Consider the following 26,096-nt stretch of genomic DNA (forward strand, 5'->3'; position numbering starts at 1 on the left):
AATTTACCATGGGCAATCCACTGAATCTGCACATCTTTGGGCTGTGGGAGGAAACCGGAGCACCTGGAGGAAACCCGCACAGGGAAAAAGTACAAACTCCACACAGGCAGTCACCCAAGGCTGGATTTGAACCCGGGTCTGTGGTGTTGTGAGACAGCAGTGCTAACCACTGTGCCACCCTCAATTATCAGCTTCCGGATATTTCACGGAAAACAAACTGACATATTTGCAATGTGGCTTGATGTCATTCTGATGTGTATTTGTAAATTACCTAAAATATCATTTTTTCATGAAATTAATTCCTCTTCACTTGACGTGGTCCGGCAGCTTCAGGTCTCTTCCTCCATTCTCCATTTACAATTCATCTGTTCAGAAAGCTGACCATGACAGTATGTTGCTACTTTTCTTTTAATGGAAAGGCATTGCAAATAATTCTTGTCACTACACTGAACCCCCTCCCAAAAACAAACTGGACCAAGGTAACTTGTAGCTTTTTTTCAGACTTCGATTAAAACAGAATACTGAGAGATGTCAGGCCAAAGGTAGTGTCAGGGTAATTTATCCTCATTGTCAGATGTCTCTGCCTAGGAGCCTCTCTCACCATGGGGTGATTCCATACTAACACTGAGGCTTTCCTATTCTGTAAGGTTCTGTGATGGATTTATTGCTGAGGCTTGGGGAAAACTCATGTGCGATGTGGAGTAATAGATTGGATAGTGACAACTATAACTGAAGGATTCAAATGGTCAAATAACTACGAGACTGTGTTAAAGTCTATATCTACTGTCTATCTCTCTTTCATAGAATGTACAGTGCAGAAAGAGGCCATTCGGCCCATCGAGTTGGCACCGGCCCTTGGAAAGAGCACCCTACTGAAGCCGAACCTCCACCTTATCCCTGTAAGCCCAGTAACCCCGCCTAACCTGTTGGACACCAAGGGGCAATTTATTATGGCCAATCCACCTAACCAGCACATCTTTGTACTGTGGGATGAAACCGGAGCACCCGGAGAAAACCCACGCAGACTGGGGGAGAAAGTGCAAACTCTACACGGACAGTAACCCAAGGCCAGAATTGAACCCGGGTCCTTGGAGCTGTGACACAGCAGTGCTAACCACTCTCTCCTATGCAGCAAATTGTAAAGTGTAGGATATTGGGCTCAAGGTTTGTTCCGTGATGCTGCTTCAACTGTGTCAGCAGACAGCCCTGTTTAAATTGAGTCTTTGAAATGAAAAGAAAAAATGCTTTCCTGCAACTTTACTCGACATTTGAAACAAATTATGTCTTGTCACTGCTGTGTGGCGAACTAATGCAAGTGATGTATCTCAAGAGCCTGGTTGATTATTGTAAGAATTCCATATTTCTTCACCAGTATGTAAATCCTTAACCTGTGTGTGATTTGACTTTCCATTGCTGAGGGCCTGGATTTTTGTTGCTGGTACTGTTTGGCTATTACCAATGGTCCCAATATTTTTCTTAACTCTTATAGGTGGTTACGGTGCTGCTGCCCTCAGAATGAAACGTGACCCACTGCATGTAAAAGCTGTTGGGAGTGAATTTCCTCTTATCCTGGGCCGGGATGTCTCCGGTGTCGTCATGGAAACTGGACTGGCTGTGTCTTTGTTCAAACCTGGAGATGAGGTATTCTGGATTGTTTTGCTGTGTGTGTGTCAGAGAACCTGTCGCCTCTGAACACAATAACTGGCAAATATGCTCTACTGGCTTGGCTCCAACACCCAGAGCTGTTGCCATCCATCAGCATGTGATATGAAAGAAATAACTTGTGTGTACATATTGTGTCTTAACCTGGGGGTTAAGCAGGTCATCAGGCACTCATTAAACCTTAAGCAGGTCATGGGACACTTATGACTGGAGGATTGATATGGGGAATACACACTCTCCCGCTGAGGGGGTGGGGCACCCCCGAGAGGGTGGGGCGTCTCCTCTTTCAAAATGGAGGGCCATGAACTGTGAGATGGCTCCTACAATAACTGCTCTGTGCTCTTGTTCTGTTGCATTAAACCTTTTTCCTATGACTCAACCTGTTCGGCTCGGTGTGGACTCCTTTCCGGAGTCCACTGGCGACGAGGAGTAAACTCCGATCTCTGGACGACGCTGTAGCCTTCGGCCTCCACCGCCTCTGAAGCCCCGAGTTCTGGTTGGGTTCTTCTGCGCCCTGGGATACCTTTGCCGGTTGGATCCGTTTGACGCGGCTTGAGAGAGTTGGGTCCGATACACTGAACGCGTACGCTTCATCTTTTGGGCCAATGCCATCACTGAGAATGAGTGGCAAGTGGTGGTGTTCCTCACCGCGGTGGGGGCGGACACTTGTGGGGTGATCCAAAACTTGTTTTTTCCCCGACTCCTGCACATTTGAACAGTGATCGAGGTGATCAGCGTGCATTTTAGCCGGCTACCTTCGGCAATAATGCAGCGGCACTTTCATAGAATTTACAGTGTAGAAGGAGGCCATTCGGCCTATCGACTCTGCACCGGCTCTTGGAATGAGCATCCTACCCAAACCCATACCTCCACCCTATCCCCATAACCCAGTAACCCCACCTAACACTAAGGGCAATTTGGACCCTGAGGGCAATTTAGCATGGCCAATTCACCTAACCTGCGCATCTTTGGACTGTGGGAGGAAACCGGAGCACCCGGAGGAAACCCACGCACACACGGGGAGAACGTGCAGACTCCACACAGACAGTGACCCAAGCCGGGATTCGAACCTGGGACCCCTGGAGCTGTGAAGCATTTGTGCTAACCACTATGCTACCGTGCTGCCCAGACTTAATAACACCATCCACAGTCCAGGGAAGAGAGGTGGCTGTGTTTGTGGCCCGTTTGCTCTGAATGGCTGAATTCTGTTCATTTGGAGAGTCCTGATTGGAGAGGAACCAGTTGGTCTGGGGTATCAGCGATGCGGAGACGCAGTGGCTTCTGGCGGAACCTTCTCTGAAGTTGTCACAGGCCGTCCGACCAGCCCAGGCAAAGTAAGGTGTAGATCGGGGAGTCCAGGAACTAAAAACTATGGAGGTGAATGCCTGAGATCATGGATGGGGACGTGCGGACCCTCCCTTTCAGTCAGATTAGTGGCAAGTCCTCATCTCCTGGGGGCATCCCCTGCCCCCATCAAGAGTATTGGATCTCTGGTGCCCTACTTGAGGTTGCTCCTGCCGAGGTGCCCGTCGACAAACCGGGGCGAATCGGCCCTAACGATCAAGCTGCAGCCAGCGTTTGCCCAGGGCCGGGTTCCAGGCCACTGTTTAGGAGATTCAGAGGAGGAGGAAGAGCTCCTTTTTCACTCTGACTCCGTGCCTCGAGTACTCCGTGCATCACTGTTCCCATTCGGGTAAATGGCCATCTGTTGCTTGAGACTGGAGCGGCCGTGTTGGGGGTAGGCTTTAAAACCTTTGAAGATATTCGAAGGGGAACTGGGTGCTGGACCTATATAACAATTTGGTGCATCTCACCACCTATACTGGAGAACAATTACGCATTTCTGGAACGACTAAGGCCCACGTAGTGTACGGTCACCAGGAGGCCCAGTTGCCTTTAATAGTGGTTAATGGAGACAGGCCTAGTTTGTTGGACCGCAGTTGACTCCACCACTTCGATTGGAGATTAATTCTACAGGTCGGGAGGTTTATGTGCTGTTTTGGGGCATTCCCCGCAGCATTCCACCCTGTGCTCGGCACGGCACCATCAGACGGGCGGTAGCAAGGATTTACATCGACCCTCTGGCCCAGTCTCGATTTTTCCGGGCTCGCCCTGTTCCATATGCCTGAGTTCACAAAGTTAATTCGGAGTTGGACCACCTGGAAGCATTGGACATAATCTGGCCTGTACGATTGGGCCATTCCGGTTGTTCCCATACTCGAGCCAGACAGCTCCGTCCGTATTTGTGGGGATTATAATTTAACCATGAATACCGCTTCCTGCCTGGACAAATAGCCGTTTCCGCAAATAAAGAACAAAGAAAAGTACAGCACAGGAACAGGCCCTTCGGCCCTCCAAGCCTGTGCCGACCATGCTGCCCGTCTAAACTAAAATCTTCTACACTTCCTGGGTCCGTATCCCTCTATTCTCATCCTATTCATGTATTTGTCAAGATGCCCCTTAAATAGAACAGTGCAGCTCAGACAGGCCCTTTGGCCCTCGATGTTGTGCCGAGCATTGTCCTAAACCAAGTTCAAGCTATCCCACTCCCTGTCATTCTGGCGTGCTCCATGTGCCTATCCAATAACCGCTTGAAAGTTCCTAAAGTGTCCCACTCCACTATCACAGCAGGCAGTCCATTCCACACCCTAACCACTCTCTGAGTAAAGAACCTACCTCGGACATCTCTCCTATATCTCCCACCCTGAACCTTATAGTCATGCCCCCTTGTAACAGCTACATCCACCCGAGGAAATAGAGTGGACGTTCAGAGACTATCTAGCCCCCTCATCATCTTATAAACCTCTATAAAGCCGCCTCTCATCCTCCTCTGCTCCAAAGAGTAAAGCCCTAGCTCCCTCAACCTTTCCTCATAAGACCTATCCTGCAAACCAGGCAGTATCCTGGTAAATCTCCTTTGCATCCTTCCTATAGTGAGGTGACCAGAACAGCACACAATACTCCAAATGTGGTCTCACCAGGGTCATGCACAGTTGCAGCATAACCCTGCGGCTCTTAAACTCAAGCCCTCTGTTAATAAAGGCTTACACACTATAGGCCTTCCACTTGAGTGGCAACCTTCAGACATCTGTGGATATGAACCCCAAGATCTCTCTGTTTCTCCACATTCCTCAGAACCCTGCCGTTGACCTGTAATCCGCATTCTCCATCTCCATCTGCCATTTTTCGGCCCAGCTCTGCATCCTATCAATGTCTCTTTGCAGCCTACAACAGCCCTCCACCTCATCCACTACTCCACCAATCTTGGTGTCATCAGCAAATTTACTGACCCACCCTTCAGCCCCCTCCTCCAAGTCATTGATAAAAATCACAAATAGCAGCGGACCCAACACTGATCCCTGTGGTACACTGCTGGTAACTGGTCTCCAGTCTGAAAATTTTCCATCCACCACCACCCTCTGTCTTCTATGTGATAGCCAGTTACTTATCCAATTGGCCAAATTTCCCTCTATCCCACACCTCCTTACTTTCTTCATAAGCTGACCATGGGGAACCTTATCAAACGCCTTACTAAAATCCATGTATACGACATCAACTGCTCTACCTTCATCTAAGCACTTGGTTACCTCCTCAAAGAATTCAATCAAATTTGTGAGGCAAGACTTACCCTTCACAAATCCGTGTTGACTATCCCGGATTAAGCTGCATCTTTCCAAATGGTCATAAATCCTATCCTTCAGGACCTTTTCCATTAACTTACCGACCACCGAAGTAAGACTAACCAGCCTATAATTACCAGGGTCATTCCTATTCCCTTGCTTGAACAGAGGAACAACGTTCGCCACTCTCCAGTCCTCTGGCACTATCCCCGTGGACAGTGAGGACCCAAAGATCAAAGCCAAAGGCTCTGCAATCTCATCCCTTGCCTCCCAAAGAATCCTTGGATATAGCCCATCTGGCCCAGGGGACTTGTTGACCCTACGGTTTTTCAAAATTGCTAATACATCCTTCCTCAGAACATCTACCTCCTCCAGTCTACCTTTTGTACCAGTCTACCATGAGGGACCTTGTCAAAGGCCTTACTGAAGTCCATATAGACAACAACATCTGCCCTACCTGCAGCAAAAATCTTTGTGACCTCTTCGAAAAACTCTATCAAGTTAGTGAGACACGACCTCCCCTTCACAAAACCATGCTGCCTCTCACTAATACGTCCATTTGCTTCCAAATAGGGGTAGATCCTGTCTCGAAGAATTCTCTCCAGTAATTTCCCTACCACTGATGTAAGGCTCACCGGCCTGTAGTTCCCTGGATTATCCTTGCTACCCTTCTTAAACAAAGGAACAACATTGGCTATTCTCCAGTCATCCGGGACATCACCTGAAGACAGTGAGGATCCAAAGATTTCTGTCAAGGCCTCAGCAATTTCCTCTCTAGCTTCCTTCAGTATTCTGGGGTAGATCCCATCAGGCCCTGGGGACTTATCTACCTTAAGATTTTTCAAGACGTCCAACACTCGTCTTTTTGGATCTCAATGTTACCCAGGCTTTCGACACACCCTTCTCCAGACTCAACATCCACCAATTCCTTCTCTTTGGTGAATACTGATGCTAAGTATTCATTTAGTACCTCGCCCATTTCCTCTGGCTCCACACATAGATTCCCTTGCCTATCCTTTATACTTTATCCTTTTGAAGACCTTTATGCCAAACTGGCTGGTGGTGCTCCACTCACAAAATTAGACATGACCAACGCATATCTGCAGCTGGCATTGGATGAGGCCTTGCGGCGTTATGTCCCCATCAGCACCCAACGAAGCCTATTTGAACTCACTTGTTTGCTCTTTGGCGTGTTTTCCGCATGCATAATGCTTCAGCGCACCATGGAGAGCGTGCTACGTGGATTGCCGCAAGTGGCCGTTTGTCTGATGACGTTTTGGTCACTGGCATCTCGGAATAGGATCGCCTGAAATGTCTGGAGGCAGTGCTCCGCAGGTTCTTGGACTTCAGCATTCGACTGCAACAAGAGAAATGTGTTTTTCATGTGCGTGAAGTGGAGTACCGAGTGGACAGCCCTGGACTCCGCCCCGTGGCAGACAAGGTGAAGGGGTCCAAATGACTGCAGCTCCCACCGACCCAACGACTCTTGAGGTTGTTCTTAGTCCTTGTTAATTATTATGGAAGATTCATTCCACACTTGGCTGTTATTCTGGCCTGTATACATTCTCTTTTGAGGCCAAACTCCCAAGTGGCATTGGGGACCCGACCAGAAGCCATCTTCCGGCGAATAAAGAGGCACCTGACAACCTCGGGCTTGCTGATGCACTATGACCCTCAAAAACCTTTGATCGTCGCCTGTGTTGCCTCCCCGTACGGGACCGGAGCGGTGTTGGCACATCGCTATTGACTTTGCTTCTAGGACCCTGTCGGTGGCCGAGCGCCGCTGTGCCCACATCGAAAAAGAAGGCTTGGCGTTGACCTGCGCCATCAAGAAGTTCCATCAATATGTGTATGGACGGCATTTCTTTTTTATTTTAGGAATGTTTTTGTTGGGTTTTATACATGGTGTATTTACAGATGTACACACAGAGAAACCAAAAAGAAATAACAAAAACACTACATAACTAAAAAACCAAGATTGGGAAAATAAAAACAGGGGAAGCGTATATACAGGGAAGCAATGAAAAGAAACAATAATTATTCATGCCATTGGGGAGTGGGGGGGGGGGGGGGGGGGGGCTCTCTTCCCCACCCCCCTTCCCCAACCCCTTCTATCTGTTTTGTTCTTTTTTTTCCAAAAAATACATACAGAACAGGCAAAACAAAGCTGGGAGGAGAGAGGGTGCCCCTGATGTTTCTTGCTTCTCCCGGTCGGTTTTCATTTTTGTTTTTGTGTGTTTGCCTCTGCCTCGGCTGTCTGTCGTTCCTTCCTCCTGCATTTTCTTACTCTCTGCTGTGTTCGATGTCGTTTCTCGTGCTCTCCTCCCAGTTTGTGTTCCCTCCTCTTTCCTCCCCTCTAGCTCGCCTCTATTATTCTCCTCCCTTTGCGGGCGGCATATCTTATTGATCACCGACTACTAATCCCTGCTGGGCCTTTTCAAAGAAGGTAAGGCCATTCTGCCTATAGCCTTGGCTCCAATCCAACGCTAGTCATTGCTACTAGTGTCTTATGCATACATGTTGGGCCACCACCCTAGGACTCAGATTTCCCACGTTAACGCGCTGAGCCACCTGCCGTTGCCCTCCGAGTCGGTGCCTCCCTTCTGTGTCGACAGATTGGCGGATGTATTAAATTCTATGGATACTCTTTCTGTCATGGCCTTGCGTATCCTGTCATGGCCTCGCGTATCCTGTCATGGCCTCGCGTATCCTGTCGTGGCCTCGCGCATCTTGTCGTGGCCTCGCGCATCCTGTCGTGGCCTCGCGCATCCTGTCGTGGCCTCGCGTATCCTGTCGTGGCCTCGCGCATCCTGTCGTGGCCTCGCGCATCCTGTCGTGGCCTCGCGCATCCTGTCGTGGCCTCGCGCATCCTGTCGTGGCCTCGCGCATCCTGTCGTGGCCTCGCGCATCCTGTCGTGGCCTCGCGTATCCTGTCGTGGCCTCGCGTATCCTGTCGTGGCCTCGCGTATCCTGTCGTGGCCTCGCGTATCCTGTCGTGGCCTCGCGTATCCTGTCGTGGCCTCGCGTATCCTGTCGTGGCCTCGCGTATCCTGTCGTGGCCTCGCGTATCCTGTCGTGGCCTCGCGTATCCTGTCGTGGCCTCGCGTATCCTGTCGTGGCCTCGCGTATCCTGTCGTGGCCTCGCGCATCCTGTCGTGGCCTCGCGCATCCTGTCGTGGCCTCGCGCATCCTGTCGTGGCCTCGCGCATCCTGTCGTGGCCTCGCGCATCCTGTCGTGGCCTCGCGCATCCTGTCGTGGCCTCGCGCATCCTGTCGTGGCCTCGCTCATCCTGTCGTGGCCTCGCTCATCCTGTCGTGGCCTCGCGTATCCTGTCGTGGCCTCGCGCAGCCTGTCGTGGCCTCGCGCAGCCTGTCGTGGCCTCGCTCAGCCTGTCGTGGCCTCGCGCAGCCTGTCGTGGCCTCGCTCAGCCTGTCGTGGCCTCGCGCAGCCTGTCGTGGCCTCGCTCAGCCTGTCGTGGCCTCGCGCAGCCTGTCGTGGCCTCGCGCAGCCTGTCGTGGCCTCGCGCAGCCTGTCGTGGCCTCGCGCAGCCTGTCGTGGCCTCGCGCAGCCTGTCGTGGCCTCGCGCAGCCTGTCGTGGCCTCGCGCAGCCTGTCGTGGCCTCGCGCATCCTGTCGTGGCCTCGCGCATCCTGTCGTGGCCTCGCGCAGCCTGTCGGGACCTCGCGCAGCCTGTCGTGGCCTCACGTATCCGCGAATGGATGCAAAGGGATCCCGTCTTGACAGAACTGCGAAACATCGTCCCCTTTGGAGGGAATGCAGATCAGTTATCTGGGAAGCTGACACCAAGTTGACCGAGTTAAGTGTTGAAATGGGGTCTTACTCTGGGAGCCCGGGTGGTGATACCTGAGAAGGGTCAGTCTTTAGTTTTAAGTGACTTCCATATTGGCCACCCCAGGGACTCGCCAATGAAGGTGTTACCACAGAGTCTGGTGGCCTGGTATGGACGCAAACATCAAGACGGTTGCCCAACCATTTGACATCTGTCAGGAACACCAGCGGCTCCCTGCTGCTGCACCCGTGCGAATGGCCTGGCCATCCTTGGGCCAAGGGCTTTCTGGGCTCAAATGTTTCCTCTGCTAATCAATGCGGACTCCTAGTGGATGAAGGTCGACCGAATGCCTTCTATCGCCATAGCAATGACGATTGAGAAACTCCGCCTCTTCTTCTCCACCCACGGGCTTCCAGGGGTCCATGTGTCCGAAAATGGGCCTTGTTCCTGAGCCAAGATTTCTCCACCTTCTTGCACTCCAACGGGGTCTGCCATGTGAGGACGGCCCCCCTACCGTCCGCTGTCGAACGTGTTGGCTGAGCAGGTCGTACAGACCCTGAAGCAGGGTTTGAGGAAACGGGGCATTGGCTTGTTGGATACCAGGTCAGCCAGATTTCTGACTGTTTACTGGACTACACCCACCCAACCCCCCATCCCCCACCCAACCCCCCGAGCTTCTGATGGGTCGGTGTCTACGGACGAGATTGAGGTTGCTGTTGCCCGACATAGGGGCGGAATGCAAAAGGCGCAGGATCTTCAGACCAGGTGTCCGCTTCGTGTTTTGTCCTAGGGGACAGGATTTATGTTCGTAACTGCACTCTGGGTAGCTGCTGGCTCAAGGACACTGTTCTGCGGCGATTGGGCTGACCTCGTATCACCTGTAAGTGGGGCGTCAACAGATGAAGCACCATGTGGACCACCTTAGAGCCAGTGCCAGGCCTGGGTGCAGCTCCTCCAACAGCCCTGCAGACCCTGTGGGACCTCTACGATGTCTCTGCCCCCGCTGTGCCACATGGCGGCTGCACCGTTCTGCCTGAGTCTCCGTCAGATTTCTCTGTTTCGAAGATAGATGCAACTCCCCCGTACCGCAGCCACTAACGCCACAGGTGCCCCCAATTCTCCAACAGGTTTAATTGGAATCACTAGCTTTCAGAATGTAGCTCCTTCATCAGGTATCTTGCCTCCATACTCTCTCCTCTTGTCCAGTCCTTTCCCACCTACAGTTGGGATTCCTTCAATGCCCTACATCATAATCAACAACTTCCAGTTCCCTGGCCCTAACCCCCTCCCCTTTACCATGGATGTCCAATCCCTCTGTACCTCCATTCCCCACCAGGATGGTCTGAGGGCTCTCGGCTTCTTCCTCAAACAGAGGCCTAAACAATCCCCATCCACCGCCACTCTCCTCCGCCTGGCTGAACGTGTCCTCTCACTCAGCAATTTCTCCTCCTATATGTCTCACTTCCTCCAAACCAAAGGTGTGACTATGGTCCGTGTGGAGTTTGCACATTCTCCCCATGTCTACATGGGTCTCACCCCCACAACCCAAGGATGTGCAGGGTAGTTGGATTGGCCACGTTAAATTGCCCCCCATAAAAAATATTTACGGTGTGGCTGTGGGTACCCACAGGGTCCCTGTCTCACTGTCTCTTTCTGGGATATGTGGCACATTCCTTGTTCCAGTCCTTCTCTGGCTCCATCTCACAACTCTTTTATTAGTACATCGATGACTGTTTTGGTGCCACTTCATGTTCCCGACTGGACCTGGATAAATGTAATTTCCACTCCTCTGTCACCTTCATATGGTCTATCTCCAACCATTCCCTTTGTTTCCTTGACTTCTGTTTCAATTTCTGGGGATAGACTGTCCACTAATATCCATTACAAACCCACAGACATCTCACCTACAGCTGCTCTTCACACCCCGCATCCTGTAAGGACTCCATCCCATTCTCCCAGCTTCTTCGACTCCGTTGTATCTGATCCAATGATGCTACTTTCCAAAATGGTGCTGCTGTCATGTCTTCATTCTTTCTTAATCATGGTTTCCCATAGACTGTGGCCGACCTATTTCCTGCATCTCTGTCCTCACCCCCTCTCCTCCCTCCCATAACCAGGATAGGGTCCCCCTTGTCCTCTTTTTCCATGCAACCAGTCTCCGCATTAAAAGAATCATCCTTCCCCCCGTTCTGCCAACCCCAGCACGATGCCACCACCAAATACACCTTTCCCATCCGTATCCCTGCAGGATAGCCTGGTCCACTCCTCCATCACCCTCGGCACCTCATCCTCTCCCCATGGCACCTTCCTGTGCAATCACAGAAGGTATGTTACCTAAACCCTTTACTTCCTCCCTGCTCATCACCTCGGGCCCATCTCTACATTAGAGAGACTAAACACAGACTGGGCGACTGCTTTGCAGAACACCAGACTTTCCTGTCACTTGCCATTTCAACTCACTGTCCTGCTCTATTGTCCGCATGTCTACCCTTGGCCTGCTGCAATGTTCCAGTGAAGCCCATCACAAACTAGAGGAACAGAACTTCACCTTCCGATTAGGCACGTTGCAGCCTTCCGGACTTAACATTGAGTTTCACAACTTCAGACTGTGAACTCTCTCTTCCACCTTCACCCACTTTTATTTCAATCAATTTATCTTCATTTCTTCCATTGATCTGTTTTCCCCTCAACATTGTTTCCCCCCCCCCCCCCCCCCCCCCCCCCCAACCCCCACCCCACTTGGGCCATCTGTTCCTAGTTGCCCTTTGTCACACTGTTCACCTTAGTTCTGCCATTGACACATTCTAATCTCCAACAGACTGGAAACGTTAGCTCCCTTCTCTCTCCACAGATGCTGTCAGATCTGCTGAGATTGTCCAGTAGTTTCTCGTTCTTGTTTCAGATCCCAGCATCCGCAGTAATTTTGCTTTTATATTTATGCTCTGCTCTTGATCTGTTGTCCTTTTCCTTTGACTCAACCGATTTGGCTTGGTGTGGACTCCTTCCTGAACCGTATAATATGTAGCATATTTACACTTCATTTACAGTCAATTAAGTACTTTTGAAGATTGCTCATTGATGTAATGTGGGAAATGTGGCAGGCAGATGGTGCACAGCAAGGAGCCATAAACAGTAATGTGATAATTACCAGATAATCTGTTATAGTGACGTTGGTTTTAGAATAAATATTGACCAAGACATCAGCAAAACCTTCCCAGCTCCTTGAACAGTGTCAAGGGATAATGTCTAGCTGTCCGAGACAGGGCCTCCATTTGCATCTCATCCGAAATGCGCCACTGGTTAGGGAGAATATCACAGCTGCACTGCAGGAGGACACCTCCGAGGGCAGCGAGGCTATCTAGGTAGAGATCAGGAATAAGAAGGGTGCAGTCACAATGTTGGGGTTTACTACAGGCCTCCCAACAGCCAGCGGGAAAAGAGTAGAAACAACAGAGTTGTTGTGATGGGAGACTTCAACTTCCCCAATATTGACTGGGACTCACTTAGTGCTAGGGGCTTAGACGGGGCAGAGTTTGTAAGGAGCATCCAGGAGGGCTTCTTAAAACAATATGTATATAGTCCAACAAAGGAAGGGGCTGTACTGGACCTGGTATTGGGGAATGAGCCCGGCCAGGTGATAGAAGTTTCAGGAGGGGAGCAATTCGGGAACAGTGACCATAATTCAGTAAGTTTTAAAGTGCTGGTGGACAATGATAAGAGTGGTCCTAGGGTGAATGTGCTAAATTGGGGGAAGGCTAATTATAACAATATTAGGCGGGAACTGAAGAACCTAGATTGGGGGCGGATGTTTGAGGCTAAATCAACATCTGACATGTGGGAGGCTTTCAAATGTCAGTTGAAAGAAATTCAGGACCGGCATGTTCCTTTGAGGAAGAAGGATAAATATGGCAAATTTCAGGAACCTTGGATAACGAGCGATATTGTTGGCCTCGTCAAAAAGAAAAAGGAGGCATTTGTCAGGGCTGGAAGGCTGGGAACAGACGAAGCCTGTGTGGAATATAAAGAAAATAGGAAGGAACTTAAGCAAGGAGTTAGGAGGCCTAGAAGGGGTCACAAAAAGTCATTGGCAAATAGGGTTAAGGAAAATCCCAAACCGTTTTGCACATACATAAAAAGCAAGGGGGTAGCCAGGGAAAGGGTTGGCCCACTGAAGGAGAGGATAGGGAATCTATATGTGGAGCCAGAGGAAATGGGCAAGGTACTAAATGAATACTTTGCATCAGTATTCACCAAAGAGAAGGAATTGGTGGATGTTGAGGGCCACATTGAGATCCAAAAGGACGAGGTGTTGGGCGTCTTGAAAAATATTAAGGTGGATAAGTCCCCAGGGGCGGATGGGATCTACCCCAGAATACTGAAGGAGGCTAGAGAGGAAATTGCTGAGGCCTTGACAGAAATCTTTGGATCCTAACTGTCTTCAGGTGATGTCCCGGAGGACTGGAGAATAGCCAATGTTGTTCCTTTGTTTAAGAAGGGTAGCAAGGATAACCCAGGGAACTAAAGGCCGGTGAGTCTTACGTCAGTGGTAGGGAAATTACTGGAGAGAATTCTTCGAGACAGGATCTGCTCCCATTTGGAAGCAAATTGACGTATTAGCACGAGGCAGCACGGTTTTGTGAAGGGCAGGTTGTGTCTCACTAACTTGATAGAGTTTTTCAAGGAGGTCACAAAGATGATTGATGCAGGTAGGGCAGTGGATGTTGTCTGTATGGATTTCAGTAAGGCCTTTGACAAGGTCCCTCATGGCAGACTGGTACAAAAGGTAAAGTCACGCGAGATCAGAGGTAAGATGGATACAGAACTGGCTAGGTCATAGAAGGCAGAGAGTAGTAATGGAAGGGTGTTTTTCTGATTGGAGGGCTGTGACTAGTGGTGTTCCGCAGGGTTCAGTGCTGGGACCTTTGCTGTTCGTAGTATATATAAATGATTTGGAGGAAAATGTAACTGATCTGATTAGTAAGTTTGCAGATGACACAAAGGTTGGTGGAATTGCGGATAGCGATGAGGACTGTCAGAGGATACAGCAGGATTTAGATCGTTTGGAGACTTGGGCGGAGAGATGGCAGATGGAGTTTAATCCGGACAAATGTGAGGTGATGCATTTAGGAAGGTCTAATACAGGTAGGGAATATACAGTGAATAGTAGAACCCTCAAGAATATTGATAGAGAGATCTACAAAATTATGAAGGGCATAGACAGAGTAGATAGTCAGAGACTTTTTCCCAGGGTAGAGGGGTCAATTACTAAGGGGCATAGGTTTAAGGTGCGAGGGGCAAGGTTTAGAGGAGATGTACGAGGCAAGTCTTTTACACAGAGGGTAATGGGTGCCTGGAACTCACTGCTGGAGGAGGTGGTGGAAGCAGGGATGATAGTGACGTTTAAGGGGCATCTTGACAACTACATGAATAGGATGGGAATAGAGTGATATGGATCCTGGAAGTGTAGAAGATTTTAGTTTCGACGGGCAGCATGGTCGGTGCAGGCTTGGAGGGCTGAAGGGTCTGTTCCTCTGCTTTCCATTTCTTTGTTCTTTAAAATGCGGCGGCTAGGGCAGTGCAGTAGGCCCTTAGTGTTCCACTGAAGTGATAACCTGGATTAATTATTCATGTCTCTGCATTGGGATTTGGATCCACACCTACTGATTCTGAGGCAAGGGCACAAGGAAATCTGCCATCAGTAAATGATTACAGACCTGACTCTGCCCAGTTAAATGGTGGCATGAAGCAAAATAAAAATACGCGAGTTATGAGGCAATATACTGGTATGGATTAAGGATCGATTCCCCGGCAGACAACGGAGAGAAGATCTAAGTGGGTCATTGTCGTGTTGGCAGGCTGTGACCACCACAAGGATCAGTACTTTGGCTCCAGTTGTTGAAGTTAGAAGACGACGGGATGGGACCAGACCACAGAAGGAGTTTGAAAACTAAGAGAGTTTTGATGTTGATTCATTGTGGCAAACATGCCAGTCAGTAGACTTTGGGGAGAATGAGGAAGGTTGGTTGGTCTCAGTGTGGGTGAGTACAGGGTTAACAGTGTTTTCGATGGCTGATAGTAATGCAAGATTAATGCACTCAGGCTGCTGAAGAGAGCATTGGAGAACATAAACCTCGAGGTAATGAACCCAGTATAGATGGAAGATAAGGACCGCCTTTCATATTGTGCAATGAATTAATGATCTGCTCGGAGAGCAGGATCCTTTTTATTCGGCAGTCCGATAGGAGTGGTTTTAAATGAGCAGTCTTTATTGACTGAGGGCGAATCTCCTTCAGAATGTCCACTGCACGGAATAGGAGTGTGTATGGAACAAGTGAGTCACTTACTTTTATTTCTTGAAGCAACTGTCAAATATTTAACAAGTTATCTCTTTAAACAAAATTGCCCTCACCGCCGATTTTTGTTTAGCCTGACACATAAAGAATGATGGCTTGAGGACAGTTATGCAGAATAGCAAGTTCTGGTGGAGCACTCTCTCAACACGGAGGGGGAAGAGAAGGGGAGGAGAAAATAGTTGACGGGGTCGCCATGACAATTTCCAATGGATGTCGGCTGTTTCTGTGGCAGCACACTTGCCTCTGCGCCAGAAGGGTGCAGATTCATGTCTCACTCCAGGGAGTTGGCCACATGATCTAGGCTGACACTCCAGTGCAGAACTGAGGGAGTGCTGAATAACATAATAATAATCTTAATTATTGTCACAAGTAGGCTTACATTAACACTGCAATGACATTACTGTGAAAAGACCCTAGTCGCCACATTCTGGCACCTGTTCGGGTACACTGAGGGAGAATTCAGAATGTGTATTGGGCGGCACGGTGGCACAGTGGTTAACACTGTTGCTTCACAGCACCAGGGTCCCAGGTTTGATTCCCGACTTGGGTCACTGTCTGTGCAGAGTCTGCACGTTCTCCCCATGTCTGCGTGGGTTTCCTCCGGGTGCTCCGGTTTCCTCCCACAAGCCCCAAAAGGTGTGCTGTTAGGTAATTTGGACATTCGGAATTCTTCCTCTGTGTACCTGAACAGGCGACTAGGGGATTTTCACAGTAACTTCATTGCAGTGTTAATGTAAACCTACTTGTGACAATGAAGATTATTATTGTTATATTGTCGGTCGTGTTGCCTTTCAGATGTGTTGTGAGACCGAGACCCCGTCTGCCCTATGAAAGATCTCATGGCATTATTCGAAGGGGAATAGGGGAGTTGTCCCCATTGTCCTAGCCAAGATTTATCCCTCAACCAACATTGCTACGCAGATTATCTGATCATTATGTATCCTACACCTATCAGGGGTGCTAAATTGGTGTCAAGTTTCTTTCAGGTGTCCGAAGTTAATGAAAGGCATGATCTGAACTCTGTTTCTTTATTATTATTTCTGAAGTCCAAATATGTCCTCGGTGTCAATTCCTGTCAGATTACTTGAGATGTTTCACTATGTTAAAGGCGTCCTATAAATGTAAGTTATTGTTCAAAATAGGACGCTTTGCTTGATCTTTTGAACTGTTGGTGTTGTTTTTGCAGGTCTGGGCAGCGGTGCCACCCTGGAAACAGGGAACGTTGGCAGAATTTGTTGTGGCAAGTGCAAATGAGGTACGATGAGCAGGGACACGAGAACTTTAGCCGCTAACGTGGGACCATTTGCCGTCTCGCCCTGCTTTTGTGGTGGAGAATGTGCGTAATGTGTTTTTTTTCTGGTCAAACAGCTGTGCAAGTCTTGATGTCTCCTCTTGGATGTAATGTCGGACAGACAGGAGATAAAAAGGATAACTGGCCATAAGTTCTTTAAAGCTGGGAGATTTTGTCCGATACCGATCCTTGCCTATATCTGTGACTTATCATTTTTTTTATCAGTAATGAATGTAATGTCAATCCCCATATCAATAACAACATTCCCATCCTCCCACCAAACCCCAAACACCAGCCCGCATGTTAACATAAACAAATGACAAAAAGGAATCCGGAATCACCCATAGTCACCATTAACACATAGTTCTTCTCTCCCAGTCGCCCCCCCCCCCCCCCCCCCCCCCCCCAATGTTCGATGTGATCGAATTCTCGAAAGTGCATAATGAATAACGCCCATGAATTGTAGAACCCCTCTATCCTTCCCCTCAGTTCAAATTTGACCTTTTCAAGTGCCAAGAATCCCCGTCACGCCAGGGCACAGGGTGGAGAGGTTGATCTCCACCCTAACAGGATCCGCCTTCGGGCGATCAACGAGGCGAAGGCAACAACATCTGCCTCCGCACCCGTTTCCAACCCTGGCTAGTCCGACCCCCCGAATATGGCCTCCCGACGGCCCGGGTCCAGTTTCACGTGCACCACTTTAGAGATTACCCTAAACACCTCCTTCCAGAATGTGCGCTCTATACACCACCTTCAGCTGTATCAGCCCCAACCCCGCACACGAGGTGGAGGCATTCGCCCTCCGGAGCACCTCACACCAGAACCCCTCCTCCATATCCTCTCCCAACTCTTCCTCGATCCCGTCCAGTGGTGCCTTCTTCTCTTCCAAAATAGCCCCGTAAACCGCCGATACTACCCCCTTCTCCAGTCCCCCTGTCGTCAGCACCTCCTCCAGCAATGTGGATGTCGGCTCTACTGGGAAGCTCTGTACCTCCTTTCCGGCAAAGGTTTGAACCTGCATGTATCTAAACATTCCCCCCCCGCTTATATCTGTGACTTTTCATTTATTGCTTAGTCCTAACTTCTCATTAGCACCACAGCCCAATTTAAGTTGTGTTCTGCGCACAGCTACACTAATAAGCCATGACCACACCAAATGAAAACAGTTCAGTTTGTAGAACGTTAATTGGCTGATTTATTCTGGCCATTGATGGAGAAATGTATTGGGCGAGTATTTTGTCGGGCATGCCGATTCATGGTGGCAGCAGAATGAAATCCAAGGGCATGCTGTTTGCCTGCAGGAAGAGGTGGGGGAAAGCCTACCCTATCGGTTCAGTCTCTTTGGTGCAACACCACTTCAGCTGAAATCATAAAACCCCTGCAGTGCAGAGGAGGCCATTCGGCCTATCGAGTCTGCACTGACCTTCTGAAAGAGCACTCTACCGAGGTCCATGCACCCGCCCCATTCATGTAACGCAACCAGACCTTTTGGGCACCAAGGGGCAATTTATCATGGCCAATCCACCTAACCTGCAAACCTTTCGACTGTGAGGAAACCCACGCAGACACGGGGAGAACGGGCAAACTCCACACAGTCACCCGAGGCCGGAATTGGTCCCGCATCCCTGATGCTGTGAGGCAGCAGTGCTTGCCACTGTGCCGTCCTTCACGTAATGTCATCTCAGCGTGATGAGTGTGAAGCCGTCCACTTTGGACCGAAGAAATGTAAGTCAGGATAAATGTTTCAATGCTGAGAAATGAACTACTCCACGGGGAGCGAAGAGATTTGGGATTCTGTGTACACAAACCGTTTAAAGCTAGGCACAAGAATAAGCAATCCGGGAGACTAATTGAATGCTGGCCTTTATCTCGAAGGGGCTGGGATACAAAGCAAAAGAATGATTGTGTTCGCTGTACCGAGCCTCTGTCAGAAGTATTGCAATCAGTGTTGAGCGCCATACTTCCTGGAACTTGTATTGGTCTTGGAAAAGGTGCTGGGTGCAGATTGAGCAGAATCATAGTTCATAACCCTAAATTAAGGTTTAGAGGATTAAATCACGAGGGCACTTTGCAGAAGCTTAGCCTGAATTCCATTAATTGTTGAGACTGAGAGCTGAGCTAATTGAGACGTTGAAATCAGTTTGACAGATACGGAGAGACAACTCCCTCGGGTGGGAGTGGGGGAATTAAGAACGAGGGGACATAATCCTAAAATGAGAGCTAGGTCATTTAAGGAAGGAAATCAGGGAGCACTATTACGCACATGGGTTCTATTCTGACTCCTAAAGGCAATCGATGCGGGGTCGATTAGACTTTTCGAGGCTGAGATTGGTAGATTTCTGTTTAGTTAGAATATCGAGGGATATGGAGCAAGGATGAGGTGATGGAGTTGTTTTGCAGACCGACCTTGATGTCATTGAATGGAGAAGCAGGTCGAAGGGCTGCGTTGCCCACATCTGTTCCTGAAGCTGATGCCTGTTACTGGCCTATGATAATCCTTGCCTGTATGTAAAATGGAACAAACGTTAATTGTTGTTTTATAGTTTGCACTCTGAACGCTTCCCCTCTGCTCCTGAAGGCACTCGCTATTGCTGGGGCATAGTCTGCACTCTGTTCCCTTGGGTGACCTGGGAGGCTGCAATGCATGTTAGCGTTTCCAAAGGTAATTGCAGAAATGAGAGGTGAGGCCCATAAGCAAACACTGAACAGGCTGGGGCTCTTTTTTCTCCAGAAAAGAGAGAGAAGATTGAGGTAAAACCTGATAGGAACCCTCAGAATTAGGTACAGGTTATGTAGGGTGGACGTGGGGAGGATGTTTCCACTTGTGACGGAGTCTGAGACCATGGGCCATAAATAGAAGGTAGTCACTTGTAAATCCAGTAGGAAATTCCGGGGAAACCTCTTCACCCAGAGAACGATTAGGATTGCAGTATTCGCGACCACAAGGAATAGTCCGGGAGACTGGGCAAATGCCTGAGGAAGAAATTAATAAAAGGTGATGTTGATTGAGTGAGGATGAAGAGGGGGCTCATGCGGAGCGTTAAGACTGACACGGAGCAGCCGGTTGAGCTGAATAGCCTGTTTCTGTGCTCTTCAACCTCAGGGAACCAAGCGAGGAGTCACAGCTGAGTCTGACCTTCCTTTCGCTGTACACATGCCTTTGGATCTATTCTAGCTGTAGTCTCCTTAACAATACTGGCAGGTAGACACGATCGCTACCCTTCGTCAGAAAACCCGGCAGCCAGGTTTAGTTTGGGTGTGTGAAACTGGGGAACAGTGCCCTCTAGTGAAGTATTAGTGGGATATTTCAGACACTTGGAGAGGGTCGTTTCACACTAGGATTCGAATTAATGTTCTTCAAACTAGAATTGTTATCATTTGACCAACATAGCTAGTAGGTTATTGTCTATGGGAGTACAATTTTTAATAAGCTTTCATTTTTCTAAATGGACCCATGTCCTCGACACTGATTAAAAACGGTATTGTGAGTCCACCATCCAATTAACAAAGCCAGTCTTTCAAATCTCCTGTTATGTTATATCAAATGAGCTGCATTCATCTCTCATCCGTAAGAATGTTATTTTTGTCAAAGTAGCATTTTTCTGTGCTGAAATACATTGACGTTATGATGGAATATAACAAAATTGGGTTGACATTGGAATTGAATTGATGCCCCGCTTTATACAGAACTCCGAGTCTCTGACGTAGCTGACTTGCTGGGAAAGGTGAAAGGTTAAGCTGCTGTCTCTCCCTTTTTGGCAGGCTCATTGTCCCTGGCCCGCACGCCTCATTTCAGATTAACCATGATCTAATTGAATGGTGGGGCAGGCTTAAAGGGCTGAGTGGCCTGCTCCTGTTCCTGTGATCTGCAGAAAAATGGGAGACAGGGAAGGGTGTTTTACATTCAGCTCTTAACAGTACAGATAGCAGTGACGAGGGGCATATCGCCTGAAGGCACTGACCTGTTTGCAAACTCCTTATCTCGACCCAAACCCAGTGCATGTGTCTGCGAGTCTGGGCGGTGTGTGTGTGTCTGCGAGTCTGGGCGGTGTGTGTGTGTATGCGAGTCTGGGCGGTGTGTGTGTGTCTGCGAGTCCGGGCGGTGTGTGTGTGTCTGCGAGTCCGGGCGGTGTGTGTGTGTCTGTGAGTCCGGGCGGTGTGTGTGTCTCTGCGAGTCCGGGCGGTGTGTGTGTGTCTGCGAGTCTGGGTGGTGTGTGTGTGTCTGCAAGTCCGGGCGGTGTGTGTCTGTGTCTGCGAGTCCGGGCGGTGTGTGTGTGTCTCTGCGAGTTCGGGTGGTGTGTGTGTGTGTCTGCGAGTCCGGGCGGTGTGTGTGTGTCTGCGAGTCCGGGCGGTGTGTGTGTGTCTGAGTCCGGGCGGTGTGTGTGTGTATGTGAGTCCGGGCGGTGTGTGTGTGTGTCTGAGAGTCCGGGCGGTGTGTGTGTGTGTCTGCGAGTTCGGGTGGTGTGTGTGTGTGTCTGCGAGTCCGGGCGGTGTGTGTGTGTCTGAGTCCGGGCGGTGTGTGTGTCTCTGCGAGTCCGGGTGGTGTGTGTGTGTGTCTGAGAGTCCGGGTGGTGTGTGTGTGTGTCTGTGAGTCCGGGCGGTGTGTGTGTGTCTGCGAGTCCGGGCGGTGTGTGTATGTCTGCGAGTCCGGGCGGTGTGTGTGTGTCTGCGAGTCCGGGCGGTGTGTGTGTCTCTGCGAGTCCGGGTGGTGTGTGTGTGTGTCTGAGAGTCCGGGTGGTGTGTGTGTGTCTGTGAGTCCGGGCGGTGTGTGTGTGTGTGTCTGCGAGTCCGGGCGGTGTGTGTGTGTGTCTGTGAGTCCGGGCGGTGTGTGTGTGTCTGCGAGTCCGGGCGGTGTGTGTGTGTCTGCGAGTCCGGGCGGCGTGTGTGTGTCTGCGAGTCCGGGCGGTGTGTGTGTGTCTGCGAGTCCGGGCGGTGTGTGTGTGTCTGCGAGTCCGGGCGGTGTGTGTGTGTGTCTGTCTGTGAGTCCGGGCGGTGTGTGTGTGTGTGTCTGCGAGTCCGGGCGGTGTGTGTGTCTGCGAGTCCGGGTGGTGTGTGTGTGTGTGTCTGCGAGTCCGGGTGGTGTGTGTGTGTGTCTGCGAGTCCAGGCGGTGTGTGTGTGTCTGCGAGTCTGGGTGGTGTGTGTGTGTCTGCAAGTCCGGGCGGTGTGTGTGTGTGTCTGCGAGTCCGGGTGGTGTGTGTGTGTGTCTCTGCGAGTCCGGGCGGTGTGTGTGTGTCTGCGAGTCTGGGTGGTGTGTGTGTGTCTGCAAGTCCGGGCGGTGTGTGTCTGTGTCTGCGAGTCCGGGCGGTGTGTGTGTGTCTCTGCGAGTCCGGGTGGTGTGTGTGTGTGTCTGCGAGTCCAGGTGGTGTGTGCGTGTGTGTCTCCGAGTCTGGGCGGTGTGTGTGTCTCTGCGAGTCCGGGCGGTGTGTGTGTGTCTGCGAGTCTGGGTGGTGTGTGTGTGTCTGCAGGTCCGGGCGGTGTGTGTCTGTGTCTGCGAGTCCGGGCGGTGTGTGTGTGTCTGCGAGTCTGGGTGGTGTGTGTGTCTCTGCGAGTCCGGGCGGTGTGTGTGTGTCTCTGCGAGTCCGGGTGGTGTGTGTGTGTGTCTGCGAGTCCGGGTGGTGTGTGTGTGTGTGTCTGCGAGTCTGGGCGGTGTGTGTGTCTCTGCGAGTCCGGGCGGTGTGTGTGTGTCTGCGAGTCTGGGTGGTGTGTGTGTGTCTGCAAGTCCGGGCGGTGTGTGTCTGTGTCTGCGAGTCCGGGCGGTGTGTGTGTGTCTCTGCGAGTCCGGGTGGTGTGTGTGTGTGTCTGCGAGTCCGGGCGGTGTGTGTGTGTCTGCGAGTCCGGGCGGTGTGTGTGTGTCTGAGTCCGGGCGGTGTGTGTGTCTCTGCGAGTCCGGGTGGTGTGTGTGTGTGTCTGAGAGTCCGGGCGGTGTGTGTGTGTCTGTGAGTCCGGGCGGTGTGTGTGTGTGTGTCTGCAAGTCCGGGCGGTGTGTGTGTGTCTGTGAGTCCGGGCGCTGTGTGTGTGTGTGTCTGCAAGTCCGGACGGTGTGTGTGTCTCTGCGAGTCCGGGTGGTGTGTGTGTGTGTCTGAGAGTCCGGGCGGTGTGTGTGTGTCTGTGAGTCCGGGCGGTGTGTGTGTGTGTGTCTGCAAGTCCGGGCGGTGTGTGTGTGTCTGCAAGTCCGGGTGGTGTGTGTGTGTGTCTGAGAGTCCGGGCGGTGTGTGTGTGTCTGTGAGTCCGGGCGGTGTGTGTGTGTGTGTCTGCGAGTCCGGGTGGTGTGTGTGTGTGTGTCTGCGAGTCCGGGTGGTGTGTGTGTGTGTGTCTGCGAGTCCGGGTGGTGTGTGTGTGTGTCTGCGAGTCCGGGCGGTGTGTGTGTGTCTGCGAGTCCGGGCGGTGTGTGTGTGTCTGAGTCCGGGCGGTGTGTGTGTCTCTGCGAGTCCGGGCGGTGTGTGTGTGTGTCTGAGAGTCCGGGCGGTGTGTGTGTGTGTCTGTGAGTCCGGGCGGTGTGTGTGTGTGTCTGTGAGTCCGGGTGGTGTGTGTGTGTGTCTGAGAGTCCGGGCGGTGTGTGTGTGTGTCTGTGAGTCCGGGCGGTGTGTGTGAGTCCGGGTGGTGTGTGTGTGTCTGCGAGTCCGGGCGGTGTGTGTGTGTGTGGCTGTCTGTGAGTCCGGGCGGTGTGTGTGTGTGTCTGCGAGTCCGGGCGGTGTGTGTGTGTGTCTGCGAGTCCGGGCGGTGTGTGTGTCTGCAAGTCCGGGCGGTGTGTGTGTGTGTCTGCGAGTCCGGGTGGTGTGTGTGTGTGTGTCTGCGATTCCGGGTGGTGTGTGTGTGTGTCTGCGAGTCCGGGTGGTGTGTGTGTGTGTCTGCGAGTCCGGGTGGTGTGTGTGTGTGTCTGCGAGTCCGGGCGGTGTGTGTGTGTCTGCGAGTCCGGGCGGTGTGTGTGTCTCTGCGAGTCCGGGTGGTGTGTGTGTGTGTCTGAGAGTCCGGGCGGTGTGTGTGTGTGTCTGTGAGTCCGGGCGGTGTGTGTGTGTGTGTGTGTGTCTGCGAGTCCGGGTGGTGTGTGTGTGTCTGTGAGTCCGGGCGGTGTGTGTGAGTCTGGGCGGTGTGTGTGTGTGTCTGCGAGTCCGGGCGGTGTGTGTGAGTCCGGGCGGTGTGTGTGAGTCCGGGCGGTATGTGTGAGTCCGGGCGGTATGTGTGAGTCCGGGCGGTGTGTGAGAGTCCGGGCGGTGTGTGTGTGTCTGCGAGTCCGGGCGGTGTGTGTGTGTCTGCGAGTCCGGGCGGTGTGTGTGTGTCTGCGAGTCCGGGCGGTGTGTGTGTGTCTGTGAGTCCGGGCGGTGTGTGTCTGTGAGTCCGGGCGGTGTGTGTCTGTGAGTCCGGGCTGTGTCTGTGAGTCCGGGCGGTGTGTCTGTGTGTCTGTGTGTCTGTGTCTGTGTGTCTGTGAGTCCGGGCGGTGTGTCTGTGTGTCTGTGAGTCCGGGCGGTGTGTCTGTGTGTCTGTGAGTCCGGGCGGTGTGTCTGTGTGTCTGTGAGTCCGGGCGGTGTGTCTGTGTGTCTGTGAGTCCGGGCGGTGTGTCTGTGTGTCTGTGAGTCCGGGCTGTGTGTCTGTGAGTCCGGGCGGTGTGTCTGTGTCTGCAAGTCCAGACGGCCTGTGTGTGTCTGCGAGTCCAGACGGCCTGTGTGTGTCTGCGAGTCCAGACGGCCTGTGTGTGTCTGCGAGTCCAGACGGCCTGTGTGTGTCTGCGAGTCCAGACGGCCTGTCTGTGTCTGCGAGTCCAGACGGCCTGTCTGTGTCTGCGAGTCCAGACGGTGTGATTGTGCGTGTGCCTTTTCTTCTACCATCCCCATATGTACACTTGCCAGGATGAGGTTATCAAATAGTGATTGGGAGCAGTGGCCCTAATTGATTCCCTTTTCTTCTCAATCCACTTTCCACGCACTGCCGCTGTCGGATAACTGTGAAGCTTTAGTATCCCCACTGCCATCGACAGCTGTTCAAGCATTGAAAATAGACCTGGTGCCATTGTACATTAGGTGGGATTTCAGTCCCCAGGTGATGGGTGAAATCAGGCAGAAGGGGGCCTTATTTTCTATTTAAAGGGGGCAGAAGGAAAAATAAATAGTTGCTTAATTTTAGCCCATTTTACTAAACAGTGTTTTTATTTCATATTAGGTGGCCCACAAACCTAAAGCTCTCAGTCACAGGCAAGCTGCAGCTTTACCTTATGTGGCACTGACAGCATGGTCCGCCCTTGTGAATAATGGAGGACTGAAAAAAGACAACTGCAAAGGGAAACGGTAATGGAGCTGCTATTCGCTGAACCTGTCCAATGCCTTGTTTTCTAATACCTTCAGTATCTGTAGTGAAAGGGCAACCACAATTACAGTCAGGAACAAATCTGCTGAATCTTCTACTCCAAATAAGTCTCCTCGCTCTCCTCTCCATCTAACCCCATCAACATGTCCTTTCTTCCTGATGCACTTACCTCACTTTCCTCCGAATGCACTGAATTGACTGTAAGCTGTCGGGCAATTCATTTCAGAACTTGGGTCAGTTTTGTGTTTTCTCTCCATTTTCGAGTCAGAGTTTTTACATCGTGGAAAGTCCATTCGGCCCATCATATATGCGTGGGCATCAAGCACCGATCTTCTCTAATTCCATTTTCTGGCCCTTGGCCTTGTATGCTGTGGCAATCCAAGTGCTCATTTAAATACTTTTAAATTTTAAAAAAAAATTTAATTTTAATTTTCAAGAGGAAAAAACAACAAAACAAATAACAACCAACCAAACCCAGCCAACATGGCTGACACAGTTCCCCAATCTCCCTTTCCCACTAACTATTTCCCACCTTAACCAGCCCCTCATGCCTCCCTCTTTCCCTTTACCCCCCTCTACATCTACTGACAGCTTAATGTTCCCCAAAGAAGTCGATAAACAGCTGCCACCTCCGGGCGAACCCTAGCATCAATCCTCTCAGGGCGAACTTGATCTTCTCAAGCCTGAGAAACACGACCATGTCACTGACCCATACCTTCAATTTCGGGGGTTCCGTCTCCGGGCTACCAGGGAGGCAAAGGCCAAAACGTCAGCCTCTCTCCCCCCCTGGACCCCCGGGTCTTCCAATGCCACAAAAACCGCCACCTCTGGACTCAGAACCACCCGTGCCTTCATGTTGACATGACATCGGCAAATCCTCGTCAAAACCCCCTAAGCTTCGGACGTGTCCAAAACATGTGGACATGATTTGCGGGCCCTCCCGCACAATGCCCACACCTATCCTCCACCCCTTTAAAGAACCTGCTCATACAGTCATATGCCCCCTTGGACCACCTTGAATTGTATTGGGCTAAGCCTGGCACACGACGTGAACGCGTTGACTCTATTCGGGGCATTCTCG

General features: G+C 51.1%; 1 protein-coding gene across 1 annotated transcript in view; it reads left to right on the plus strand.

Annotated features, from left to right (window-relative positions):
* rtn4ip1 (reticulon 4 interacting protein 1) overlaps window positions 1–26,096 on the plus strand; it is a 72,590-nt gene that overhangs the window by 1,276 nt on the left and 45,218 nt on the right. The window contains exons 2-4 of the mRNA XM_038799245.1: window positions 1,490–1,641; window positions 16,612–16,680; window positions 24,872–24,996. Coding sequence (XP_038655173.1) covers window positions 1,490–1,641; window positions 16,612–16,680; window positions 24,872–24,996 — 346 coding nt within the window. The remainder of the gene's footprint in view (window positions 1–1,489; window positions 1,642–16,611; window positions 16,681–24,871; window positions 24,997–26,096) is intronic.

The sequence above is a fragment of the Scyliorhinus canicula genome, chromosome 6, assembly GCF_902713615.1.
Source record: "Scyliorhinus canicula chromosome 6, sScyCan1.1, whole genome shotgun sequence".
Taxonomy (NCBI): Eukaryota; Metazoa; Chordata; class Chondrichthyes; order Carcharhiniformes; family Scyliorhinidae; genus Scyliorhinus; species Scyliorhinus canicula.